The sequence below is a fragment of the Phyllostomus discolor genome, chromosome 7 (assembly GCF_004126475.2).
Source record: "Phyllostomus discolor isolate MPI-MPIP mPhyDis1 chromosome 7, mPhyDis1.pri.v3, whole genome shotgun sequence".
Taxonomy (NCBI): domain Eukaryota; kingdom Metazoa; phylum Chordata; class Mammalia; order Chiroptera; family Phyllostomidae; genus Phyllostomus; species Phyllostomus discolor.
Genome location: NC_040909.2, coordinates 98,149,158 through 98,163,337, shown reverse-complemented (window position 1 = coordinate 98,163,337; position 14,180 = coordinate 98,149,158). Strand labels below are relative to the sequence as shown.

At 34.5% G+C, this 14,180-nt stretch overlaps 1 protein-coding gene across 5 annotated transcripts in view; it reads right to left on the bottom strand.

Annotated features, from left to right (window-relative positions):
- Positions 1–3,084: 3,084 nt before the first annotated feature.
- The window catches only part of YTHDF3 (YTH N6-methyladenosine RNA binding protein 3), a 37,987-nt gene continuing 26,891 nt past the window's right edge, over positions 3,085–14,180 (bottom strand). For all 5 annotated transcript variants that reach the window (XM_028533804.2, XM_028533803.1, XM_028533802.1 and 2 more), the window contains one exon: positions 3,085–6,178. In XM_028533804.2, coding sequence (XP_028389605.1) covers positions 6,155–6,178 — 24 coding nt within the window. In that variant the 3' untranslated portion in view covers positions 3,085–6,154. The remainder of the gene's footprint in view (positions 6,179–14,180) is intronic.

Below are 14,180 nucleotides of genomic sequence, written 5' to 3'. Positions count from 1 at the left end.
TTCTCCTTAAGAAACAAGATAGTTAACATTTGATGACAGTTAACATTCGAGGGCTTGCTTGCCTCAGGCCCAGTGTTTCTGCTAAGCACTTTATATTATTAATTCAACTTAATCTTTCTGAAATAGGTTCTATTGTAATGCCCTAATTTTTTTTTAATCCATAAGGAAATCTAGCTTAGAGCTAGTTTAGTGGACCCACGGCTCCAGAACAGGTTTATCCGACTCCAAAATCAATGCTCTTACCCTTGCTGGGTGGCTTAATTGGTTAGGACATTGTCCTGATACACCAAGGCTGTGGGTTCAATCCCCAGTCAGGGCACATACAAGAATCAACCAAAGAATGCACAAATAAGTGAAACAACACATTGATGTTTCTCTCTCCCCTACTCCCCAAAATAAACAAGTTAAAAAAAAAAACACCTCTATGCTCTTGGCCAGAATAGTATGCAGCAGCCTAATGAGTACTTCAAAACCATTCCATTAAAAAAAGTGCCACTTAAATCACCTTTTCTTTATAAAGGAATGCACCACTCTAACCATATTACTGCTTACCGCAGGTTTTTCAACCCAGCCATATTTAAATGACCATCCACTCTTATCTCTACGTTAAGATCAAGATAATTTGACATAATCTGAATCTTCTCTTTAATACATTCTTAATCTTTTATTAAAATCATTGCCCCACTATGCACACAATTAGAATTCAGGGAGTAGGTATGAGTATCCATTAAATTCTTCCAATATACAATTTTCTGTTGAAAAATGAGGATGGGGAGAGAGTGGGAGGTTCTAAAAAGATGTAAAAGGAAAATAAATGTATTCATACATAAGCCTGTTGAGATGAGGCTAAGCAGTAATAAAACAGATTCCTGTATTCCCCTTTAAAAACACAAGGATAAGTGTTATAATTATCCACTCAAAGGGAACTTTGTGACTTCCCTCCAAAGAGTAGAGAGCATATGAAGGGGTGGGGGGGGTGGTTGGAATGGAGAAAAAGACACTATCTCAGCCAGGTGATCAAGGTCAGGATCAATAGGCACATGGAAGTAGTATGTAACCTTGAAAATAATGTGATGGAGATGGCACTTATGTGGTATTCCTCCCCAAAACTCATAGCCGCAGTCTAATCAGAAGAAAAGCACAAGACAAATTCCAAAGGAGGGGCATTCTCTAAGATATCTAAATTGTATTCCTCAACACTGTCAAGGTCATCAAAAACAAGTCTGAGAAATCATTACAGCGCAGGGGGACCTGAGGAGGCATCATAACTAAAGGTAATGTGACATCCTTGCTGGCATCCTGGACCAGGAAAAGAACATGAGGTACACACTTCAAAAAGTGGTGAAAATGTATCAATAGTGGGTATTGTAACAAATGCACCCATCACTAATGTAAAATACAAGTAACGGGAAGCTGGATCAAGGCACAGGGGGACACTTCTTCCGCAGACCTGTTCTAAAAAAAATAAAGACCATTTAAAAAAATAAAAGTATAATGTAAAATGGCAGAATCGAAAAAAGCTTGGATTTCTTTAGCACACATTCTCTTGCTTCTTTTCACCAATACTGCAGAAAAGATGGGGATTTTGTACACCAGACTTCAAAAGTAAAGGAAATAAATAGTGGCCGTATTTTATCAGACTCAATGAATAAAATACAATTTGAAGTATTCATTACCTACATTCTGAAAATAAACAAAGGATGAATATTACAAGTTATATTGGTTCCCGAACTTATTTACAAATATGTCATAGCCTTTCAAAACTGCAAAGAACCTTAGATGCATTCGATGCCTATCTTCTGGAATTTACTGAGCACTAACAACAAAAGAAATGATTTGTCCAGCATTATTCTACCAGTTAGAAGTAAATGAAAGTCTGGTGTTTCTACTCCCAATTCTAAGATCTTCCCTTACACAATAATCCCATTGTGGTTACTGATGCATCAGAAAATATCCAGTGTTTTAAAATAGTATATGAATATATAAGTCTCTGTGTATTCTACCTAAGGGGTATCTTTGTAAGTGGAGTAGCTAGAAGGGATGGGGAACCTTACAGTGATATAAACTCTGCACCCATCTTCCTTACATACTAAGCTTTACAGAAACAATTCATATTTACCTTTAGTCCCAATGTTGTAGAGGTAACGAACTATAGAGCAGTCAAACTCTGACTTTAGTGCACTAGTTATAAACTCTATTTAAACCGCCACTCCTCGGTGATATACAGGCAAGTTCTGCTTCCTACTACTGACCAAGAGGACTGAGGAAAGCATACATACACATTGAGATTATGCAATGGCAAGTACTGTGATTTGAAAGCAAACCTTGGTCAGTTAAGTTCTGACTGCAAGCATATTTTAGTCCCTAGACTAGAAATGCTAACTAAATCCAGTATCCCTAATCAAGATAAAGCCAAGTCAGTTAAGTAGGGTCCCAACTAGAAATGTAAGTGTGCTGATGAGACACAAACCCTCTCATGATGTGATCAGTAACAAGGAGGCTTCTGGTGATGTGCAGCGTGGGATACTTGGGTGACTGTAAAACTCTGCCTCAGTCACAGGTCAACAGTGCTATATGCATCTGGCAGGTTTTGACATCACAAAACTATCATCTCTGGTTTTCCCATCTGAACAAGTACCCTAGAGAACCCAGAAATAATCAGTGTACCATCCAGAGTCACCATGATCCTCTTCACGTAAGTTCTATCCCAAAGGACAATGTCCAGATTGCCAGAAAAGCATTCCTTAGTGCCAAGAATGGGGTATCAGGGTTATTAGACAGCCGGTGACACTACTTCTATTACCTGAAAGTATACAGGCCTCTTTCTCTTTGGCTCTATTAGTTTAGTATTAAGAGGATGTAATTCAACAAAATCACTTAAAAAGGATAAAGATTAGGATGAACTGTTATCCTCCCTTTCTTTAACTTCCCCACTTAATTTAAATGGCCAACTAAAACAAGTGATATAATCTATCTGTGCCTGAAAGTATGTCAGTCAAAAAATCCAGAATAGAGTTGACAAAAATGTTATGTGTCTAGCCAACAGTACATATTTAGAAAGATAAAATGGAAAGAACACAGATATGAGTGAACAATTTTTATTGAAACCCTCAAAGATTAAAGAGGACCAAATGGTGAGTTTGGGTACCATAACAGAAAATCTCACCCAACTGTACCATCATTCACAGGAATGAACAAACCCAAACACGACAAAATTCAAATTCTCATGTAATTGCTACAAGTGAATGTAAATTAACTAATCATTTTATCATAACCTTTCTGTAATCACATGAAAAAGAAGGGAATTTACATGGCATAACAAAAGATATGCAAAACTTAATGGAAACACAATTCTCTTAATTTTCTCAAACTTACTTTTACAGGATGCACTTGAAATGATTAAATAACTTAAGCTGATTTTTTTTATTGCAAACTGTTTTTAACATCAGCTTAACCTCCATGCATGGTATTCAAAAAGAACACAGCCTTTGAATTAGAAAGATCACTTAAGTTAAAATAAGGAATTAAGTATTGAAATGAGGAAAAGGCTGGGGTTTCTTTTAAAAGGAATCTTCAAGTACCAAATAAGTATAGAGAAAGAATACTAATTTTGGTTACATTTTCCCCCTTACTGTTAAATATACAAACTATTATACCTTTCAAAATAAAATACCCACATAAGATAACTTTAATAAGAAATATTCAAACCAGATCTTGGAAAAACATTAAGCAAAAAATTTACTGGGCCAATCAATCATGTCTTAATTTGTGATTATTCAAACATATGATAAAGTGTTTCCTGCTGTAGAGCCCAGGTTCTCCCCCTTTTGGTCCCTACAGTTAAGAAACATTCAGTTAGTTGTGCTATTGAGACAACCTGTGATAATAATTTCACTTAGAGGAAAAATATTTGCAATATACGTATTGACAAACCAAGTAGGAAGAGAAAGTAGGTGCTCTGAAAAAACCATAAATGAAAAAAAACCCTACCGATTGTAAAGTTTTTATTTCCAAAGGAATGCTGCACCCATTTCACTTAATATTAGAAATCCAGGTAAAAGGCACTGGGATGTACTCCTCACCATGAACAGACTACTCAATTACATTTGACATTTCTGAGTCTGCTGTGGCAATTGGTCTGCCTGCTGAGTGTTTCTGTGACAATTCTTACATAGAAACCAAAGGTAAATCAAACGAGTTTCAATCCATTTAAAATGTAACTAGTTTTATAAAAATATTCAGAGTTGCTAATAAAGCACCAAGAAAAAGAGAACCTCAGAGCCAGGACTCAGATCCTTTCTGTGAGGTCACCCCTTGCAGTTTCTCTAATAGGACCTCCAGAGTGACAACAGTCATCTTTGACATGTCCTACCTATATAACCTTAGGGATGTAGAACATTGCTGTGGCTACTATACCCAAATGCCAATTTTTACTATAAATAGTTAAGAGACATGTTACAAGATAAGATTTCATGGCTTACTCTTAAAAAGGTAAAATAGGTGCAACTTTCCTTTAAGAAAGTTTTTATTTTGTAATATACCATTAATATTTTAATGTTCCCTTCAGTAAACACTGATATAACTACAATGGAACTACCAAAGACCTGTGAAGTAGCTACGATTATCTACAAATACTGCATTTTATTTCACGTGAATGCAGTATTTGTACATTTTAAGAAAATATTGTACAAAAAATTATATAAATGAAAGCCTCAAAGAAACATGTCACTAAATTTCTGAACCGATGTGATCAAAGATGTAAATGAAAAGGTTTCTAAACATGATGTAAACATAAATGGAGTAATGCAAAACACCACGGTATTCAAATCTACTGTATTGCTATTTTCACCCTTCTCATATCTTTCATCATAGCTTTCTCCTTTTGGAATAATATAAGGGACAGTACATTATCTTCACAACTGTAAGCCATCAAAAAATTTAATACAGATGCTTGACACATTTAATTTATACAAAATCAATTTGCTTCAAGATACAAAATTAATGTTGATATGTAATTAATGAGAAAAATAAGATGTTAAAAAGATAACTAGAAGAATACCCAGATATATGCTGTATTCCCATTTATATAGATCTGATCAATAAAACATCAACACATTCACTTAGATACTGATTTAATCCATGGATCAAGGCCATATTTTCAAAGTATTTTAAGAATGCCAGGACGCTGCAAAAGCTGGAGAAAATAGCTGAGGAACAGTATATGCTTGCTAAACAAGAACTATGTTTATTTAGCTAGTGAATACCTAGAGTAATAAATTTTTACTTCATGATAGCAATCAGGCTCGCAAACACCCAGAAATAGGAATTAAGGGTTTTAAATGTAGTTATAAAGGTCATAAAAAGTCTGATTAGACTGAGGTACATTTACTCAAAATTTTGAGATTCATTAAGTGGTAGCAAACAAAATAATTCCTCAGACAAATGCACATTTTTCAGTATACATATTATTGGGGCGAGGAAGGGAGAAGAATGTGCATTAACTGGTGAAATCCACCAAGCTGCATATCAACATTCTGTTACACCAAACAGTTTAAAGACAAGGGTAATGTTCTAATATAATCTCGGATTATGTCTCATTTGGCTAAAATAGAGCTTAAGGTTGCTTTGCCATATTAAAAGTTTACTACAATAATTCTTCACATAAACATTTAGACTTGAACTCCAGGACTAAATATGGCATGATTATTTTGCTTTTAATCTGTCAAATAGCTAAAAATCGACAATTTAAAAACTACAACAAAGAAAAGTTGAAGCAGTGTGACTCTTACATCATTGAACCACTTCTAATGGTTAACTGTTAGTATTTAACAAATTCAAAGAGTTAATGAATCCTTGCATTCATTCAGTCTTCTGTGCCTTAGCTAGGATGCATAATTACAAAAGACAGCAGATACTGGTAAAAGCTTCAGGACAGAAAGTGCTTGACGAAGTTACAGTTCTCAAGTGTGTTTGGTGAGAGTATAAGGGCAGATGCGCTGATGAAAACCATTACAAGAGTCAATTCTGTGTTAAAGAGTTCAAAGATGTCACCTTAAGCAGAAAAAAAGCTTTAATAACGTCTTCTTTGACTTATTAGGCATTTCCAGAGTCTACATCATTAGTGTTGTAATTCTAACAGGACATCTTCATATGGTTATTGTTTGTTTCTATTTCTCTCCTGAAAGAAAAACAAAATCAACAAAAAAAATTTTAACAAAATACCATCACTGTATAAAGATTTAAATTATATTCACATATAATGTAAACCCTCTCCATAAAAAGTTCTTCAAATACTAATTCAAGTAATTAGTTAAAACTGATTTACTATTACCTATACACACCACAGTGGAAGATTACCACAAAACATTTTCAAAATAAAAAATAAACTTTTATTTGCAGACAGTAAAGGCCTTCTACATAGCCCTATTTTCACACAGCATTTTGGTTAAGGTGAGATTACAGTAATATCTTTTTAGCCCTTCAATGACTTTCTGATAGTAAGGTATATCAAAGAGACTAAAAGGAAGCTGTAGCAATTTCAAAACTATTGGCTCAGGTAGGTTAGGACAAAAGGATAACTGTCAGTGTTAATAAAAAAAAATACTTAGAATCACAAACTTCCTCTATATCATATCCTCACATTCAGCGTAACTTTCCACATCAAGAAACATTAGAATTCCTAAGAAATTAGAAACACCTTTAACAAAAGTTGAACTAAGTGATGTTTTCCTGTTTATTAACCAAATATATTTACAGTACCTACAAAACTTCTGTCTTTCAATTGAATGCATCCTATGGTTTGTTTGTACCACCTTGTTTTAGTGGTCTCAAACCTGTAACGTTCAGAATCACCTGGACAGCTTGTGGAAACACTACTGGGCCCCCCAAATCTGAAGCTGAGCCTGTGAGTTTGCAGTCCCAACAAGTCAGAGGTGATCTTAATACTGCTGGTCCAGGAACCACACTCTAAAAACCACTTGTTTTTAATTTAACACAGTATGAGTCTTTGTTTTCACTATGCCCATTTTATTTTTCATGTTCCATAATAAATAAGAATATACTTTTAAAATGGTCAAATTAGTTTTCTGTACTCTGAGACACCATCAAAAAATTAGAGAACTTTAAGTTACTAAATTCCTTTTTTTTTTTCATTTTAATATAATCCTAAAGTCTGAGTAGCAGTATTTAATACAGAAAGCTAATAACTAAATGCCCTATTGCATAACTACAAATAATATTATTTCATAGACACACAGTATCAGTGACATATTCTGAAACTAAAGAAAAAAACAAAACAAAAAGACATAGCCAGCAATTAATCATGTTTCAAATGGATAAACAAAACCAAAAATCCAACAACATAAAGAAAGGAAAACTACAAAAACATTTGGTGCCAGGAAACTTAAACTTTACAAGGCTCTAAAGCTTTAAAGAAAACAGCCTAAACATAAAGTTTAGTTCTCAGAAGAAGAAAACAGATTTGTATGAGAAATTCCAATGCTTGCTTTAAATAGCTAGATGAAAAACAGAATTATAGATGAAGCAAGAGGATGCAACAGCACACTGCTCATACTTCCCCATAAAATGACTGATCGATACTAGAGAAATTCATTAACTCCACAAAAAGGCCCAAAATTACAGAAACAAAGGCAACACTACTTAAGGATAAATTAGAAAAAAATAGAGGTTTAATTCCAGGGAGAAGATCATTTATACAAATGAGGGTTATGTCTATTTATATAAAAGAGATGCTGTTTCAGTTTGAACTATAATCAACTACACATTCTAATAATCAATAAAATATACAGATTACAAAATATTTAAGATATCTACATATGTAATACATAATCTCTAACTCAGTGAACAAAAAAAATGAAAATAAAAAGAAACTTCAAACAAGACAGAAAAGGGGGGTTTGAAAGACCTAGATTAATTAGAAAGCACAAAATAAGACGGCAAAAATATACATTTACACCAAGCAGTCAAAAAATGTAGAATCATCAATGAAAACACAAAACAGCTCAGATTAAAAAAATAAAAAACAAACCTCTAAGTCCAGTTACACATGATTTACAAGAAACTTAAAACATAAGAACAAAGAAAAGTTAACAGTAATAAAAGCAAACCAGAGACTGACATCACTGTATTACTATAACACAAATGGATGTCAAAGTGAAAACCACTGTAGATAAAATCACCACCACATACTGAGAAGAAACACGTTTTTAAAACACAGAACAGCATTTAACTAAAATTACAACTTTACATATATTAAAAGTTGTCAGAATTACAAAGAAAACCTGAATTTTCAAATTATAACAAGAGAATTTAACACATTTCTCTTACTAATTAGTAGAGCAGACAGGTTAGTAAGAATACAGGTTAAATATACAGAATACAGGAAACAGCACACACTGAACCACCACAGAAAGTGACTATATGCCAAAGAGTACAGATCACATTTTCTGACATAAATTTTAGAAGCAAAACAGATAATCCCAACCAAAAAAACCTTATCCGCATGTGGAAACCCTAACAGTCTGCTCCAAAAATCCTAAGAGAAATCTGAAACATTTTTACATCAGTACAATAATAAAAGTGTTGCATCTAAGTCCCTCCAATGCACTTAAATATGTATACCTGAAGAATTTTTTAAAAAGCTAAAAAGTACTGAGCTCATCATCCAACTCAACATTAGAAAATATGTAACAGTACACCCCCTGAAGTAAGAGGAATGAAAGAAGACTGCGGCAAAAAAACACAAGACAAAAAAAGTAAAAGAGAACCAAAGGACTAAAATTGAAAGCTGGAGTAGGAGAAAAAACCCAACAGTAGAAATAAATCTCTTGAAAAATGAGTTAAAAAATCAAGCATAAAAGATATCATGAAGACAGATACAGCTAAAAAATAAAAATATAACTGCCCTGGCCAGGTGGCTCAGTTGGTTGGAGCACTGTCTTGTACGCCAAAAAGTTGTGGGTTTGACCCCTGGCCAGGCAACATATAGGAGGCAACTGACTATGTTTCTTTCTCTGTCTCTCTCAAATTAATTACCATATCCTTGGGTAAGGATTTTAAAAAATTAGAAAATAAAAGTAAAGTGAAGATGTAAAAAGAAATAAAATAAAAATACTATTAATGTCAATATGCCAATATGCAGAAAAGTTTTAGACAAAATGGACTTCTTAAAAATAAAATTTACCAAAACAAATGAAAGAATATGACTTAAAACTAAAAAAGTTTAATCAACAATTAAAAATCTACTCCAAACAAAAAAGCCACCAGGATCATACAGTTTTACAGGTGCATTTGACTAACTGTCCCAGAATTGATAATTAGGTAATTCTAAATTTACACCTGGTCCGGAAATAAAAAAGAGCAACTATTTCCTGATATATTTTGAGGTTAGCAATACTTTGATACTAACATTGTCAAGAAAAGCATGAAAAAAATAGCAGTCCAGTTTCACTTGTCACCAAGGACCTCTTACCAGCTGTTCTGCTGATAACAGAGTGTAGAAGAGCATGGCAGGGAGCAAGGAGGCCAGTAAGAAGGCTAGCACAGAAGTAGCAACTCGTAGACTGGGGTGAAAAATGCAGAGTTAGTGGAAGTGCTTGGAATTGGAATACATTTTAACAGTGGAGTTGACGAAACTTACTGACAGACTGATTAGATATGGGTAAGAAAGAAAAGTACTAAGAACAAAGAATGAGTCCAGTACTCGTGGCCTAAACTGGAGAACAGTGGTACCCTCTAAATGATGGAGACAGTTTGGGGTGGGCAAAGAAATGAGTTCTGTTAAATTTAAGATACTTATTAGACAACTAAGTGAAGTCACCCAGCAGGCAACTGAATACATGAATCTGGAGGTAAGAGGAAAGGTCCAGGATGGATATACAAACTTGATAGTCTTCAAGTATAAAAATGTCCACCAACAAATCTCAAGTACTCCGGAAGTCTACAATCAATATCATGGCTTTTTAAAAAACTTTTTATTTGTTTATCCTCACCCAAAGACATATTTTCATAGCTTTTTAAAGAAGGGTAGAGAGGGAAACATTGGTGCGAGAGACAGCAACTGGTTGCCTTCTGAATTGAGGATGGAACCTGCAACCCGGGTACGTGCCATGACCGGAAATCAAACCCACGACCTTTCAGTCTACAGGACAATACTCCAACCAACTGAGCCACACCAGCCAGGGCAATACCGCTGCTTTGTAACAGGTTATTACACAGTCAACTTCGTAATTACACTTCTTGCTGTTTTGTTGGTAACACAGGGAGCACAGAAAGCTGAACTACACAAAAGGAGACATAGTCCTATACACCTGGTGAAGGACTAAGCCTCTCCTGATGCTTCAGAATATGGCACTTCAAACATGTACAGGTTTTCGTGATACAGTTTCCAAAGTACTTCACAGAACTCAATTTTTCTTTTAATAATGACTGACAATTCAAAAAAGCAATTTGCAGAGGGATCATTTTTCATTAATAGAGCTGGGTCTAATAGAGACAGATTGAGATTTGAGTGCTTTTGATGAGAGCCTCTGGCATAGCACTTCTTCCTCATCCTGAGCTGAGCAAAGGGCACTGGAGATCAACAATCACAAGGCTGAAACCCAGAAATTGAAATTGGCCCGTGGAAGTAAACTCCAGAAGGAAGTTCACCTGCCAACCAACGTGTTTACTTTTTCCTTCCTTTTGTTTTTTTTTTTTTTGACAAAGCTTATTAACAGGTGAGCAAACAAGAGCCAGAAAACAGAAAACGAAATTTTCCTTAGTGCCTTCAGAGGGGCCAACAGCTTGCCCTTAACATTACAAATAAAAAAATAACGTATTCCTCTAATCAACAGTAGGTTTATCACCATTAACAATATTTCAGTTTTCATTAAACAGAACCTGGTCACGAATGAGCCACCAGGGAAAAAGTTAACTTGTGTTTCTAAGAAAACAAACCACGGGAAAGATGAGAATAAGCACTCAAAACAATACAACAGAACTGCTAAATGAGGAAGTGAAAATCTGGGGAGAAAAAAAAAAAACAAAGCAAAAGCAGGCACTTGAGATCTAAACGTCACAAAAACAAAGATCTTAGCTTCTTTAGAAATCTGATTTTCAAATTAAAAATTTCAGTAGATAAATTAAACGGGGAAATGGTCATTGCCTCATTTGGGAAGTAGAATATTAGGTGCAAGAACTATGCCAAATTACATAGCACGGAAAAAAAAAGCTGGAAGTCACACATACACAAAAATAAGAGAAATGAAGAATAGATCCAAGACAAAATGAGTATTCTAGAAGTAGAAAAAAGAACAAATAGAAGTGTTAAATAAAAAGTTCACTGATTCTTTGACACACCTCCCTGCATAAGATAAGGCTTTTCTTCCTCTGGAGTGTGGGCTGGACACACTGACTGACTTGCTTCAAAGAACAGAGTACGCAAAGAAGAAAAAAAGACATTTACTTTGGAGAACCCTAGCAAACACAAACTGAACAGAGTAATCAAAGTTAGTATCACCAACAATAAGTTATATATGATCAGATGAGAAAGACACATAACTTATGTGGTATTCTTCCCAAAATCCCACCACCTCAGTGTGCACAAGGAAAGACAGAGAAACTGTCATAGCATTAAGAGGACATGACAACTAAATGCAGAGCTGCTGTTCCAAACTTTGGAACATTTACATAACTTCTTAAGTTATATAAATGTCTAATCAGTATGTCCTACACCTGAAACTAATATAATGTATGTCAACTAAAAAACTGTTTAAGTATGTAGTTTAAACTACATAATAGTACTACATTATAACAATAATTATATTATTGTTGTGACAAATTTCTTAGTGTGGATAAGTGTACTATGATTATGTAACATGTTAATATTAGGAAAAACCATAAATATAGGACACGCAGAAACTCACCACATTCTCTTTGCAACAAAATTATTTAATAAAGTTTTTAAGAATCCTAATAAAATTAGAAAAATACAACTCCCAAATATCATATTGCTACAGAAATATGAAATACATGTATGTTCTACAGGGTATAGTTATTTTAATGGCTGCCCTGCTTCTCTTTTTATTGTTAATGAAATGTGTTCAATTCTGCCCAAGTTAAAACCAGTGAAGTATCAGATTATGTATTTAAAGTTTAAAAGAAAAAGGTGTACGTTTCAAAAAGACTAAGTCTATAAACAAACAAATGAGAAAAGTTAAAACATATAATAAATTTAATTCTTCAGGAAAATTAATGACTTACCAAAAATGAAATCTGCATAGACTGGCTGACAGAACTGGAAAAATTCATGCTAGAGAGCAGAACAAGGGCCATATCGCATAGATAAAACCTCTAACTGTTCAAATACCTACATATTTGTCCAGAGCCATTAAAGCGCTATAATACTGAAACAAACACAACATGCACTGTTCCAACAACATGACAGATCCTTTCGCGCTGAGAGCAAAATACAAAAATTGTAATGAAAACAGACCAATTCTGCACTGCAAAATTTAAACCAAAAAATAATCAAGGGAACAGACAATGATTATGCTTTGGAGGTTGTTTTTGGAAGTCAACTCTTCAAACTTTGAACTTAGGCTTCCATCTAATCGAGAGTGTCACATTCTTCATCCTCAGCATGAGCACACTATAATAACTGCTTTAAAAGATTCTAGTGCTTAAATGTGTATTTATAAAATAAAATATTATTTCAAGTTTGGGAAAAGAGATGTAGTCTAGTAATATATACTATCAACTAAAGATCAAATAGCCTCCAAGGGTACTACAAAATGTGAGGGTTGGAAAGAAGTTCAAACAGTGAAGAGCAGTGCAGTCACTGCACATGTTACTCTGAGTGCTCCAAATGAGAGTAAGGATATGGTTCAAAGGCTTAGGGCTAACTCATGTTTTGAGCTGTGATTTAGCTTCTGCAAAATAGTATCACTTAACACACTAATTCTTTTTAATGCATAGTCTTATTTTGGTTTTAGAGTTTACACTTAATTTCACACTTAAGTAACACTATATTAAAAATAAAATTGCAAGAAAAAAGAAAAAAGCACAAAGATCAAAAAGAAATCAATGGTCTCTACTTGCAGACATGATTGTTAGGTACAAAATCCTAGATGTTCCATTAGGACTACTAGACTTATTAAGTGAATTCAGCAACATCACATGATACAGGACACTTTTATAAACCAACTGGAAAGTAAAAATGAAAATGCAATCACAGGAACAATCAAAATATACTTAGCAATAAATTCAGTAAGACACATGCTGGCCCTCAACACCACAAACTACAAAAATGAGAGAAATCATGTTTGTCTCTTCAAACAGGCTGAGTTTTAAAAAGGCGGGGGGCTGTTTATCTTTAGTAACTTTTAATATTTATCTGTTGAATGAATAAGGAAACCCTGTATATGGTACTATAGGTTGACTAGACATGTGCTAGAATTCTCAGGGGGAAAAAAACTGATCTGGGCCCTGGTACGCACAGAGGCACTTGGAACCAAAGCAAAAGAATCCATGTGCAATTCTATTTTAAAGCCAGATTGTTTAAGCCAGACCTTACAATAAAATGAACATGATAAAATGATTACATTCCAAATTGATGTTCACAAGTGAAACTGTCCACTAGTTGCTTTTTACATCCTAGTTCTTTTATTATATATCTGATAACCTTATTTCAATATTGACTGTCGAAAGTATAAGATACTCAAGTTAACACACCTGTCAAGTTTTCTGCCAAGACAATAAAGTCAGTTTCACTCACAAATTAAGGATTGTAATATATAAACACCATTCAATGGAAATAAGTTCTGAGAAATGTGTCATGATGTGAACTTGTCATGGTATATGAGAGTACATTTATACAAACCTAGATGGTATAGCCCAGTGGTCCCCAACCTTTCACGAGCAGAGAGAGAAGAGAACTCAGGTGGGGACTGCCAAAAGGCAGAGCTCAAGTGAGTTTCCCTCCCGGCCCAGTTCCCAACAGGCCACAGACTGGTACCATCTGTGGCCCATGGATAGAGGACCCCTGATATAGCCTACTACACACCTAAGCTATGTGGTAGTCTACTGATCCTAGGCTCCTGTCCAGCACATTACTGTACTGAATACTGCAGGCAATTATTACAACACAAGGGTGTACATTTGTATATCTAACACAGAAAAGG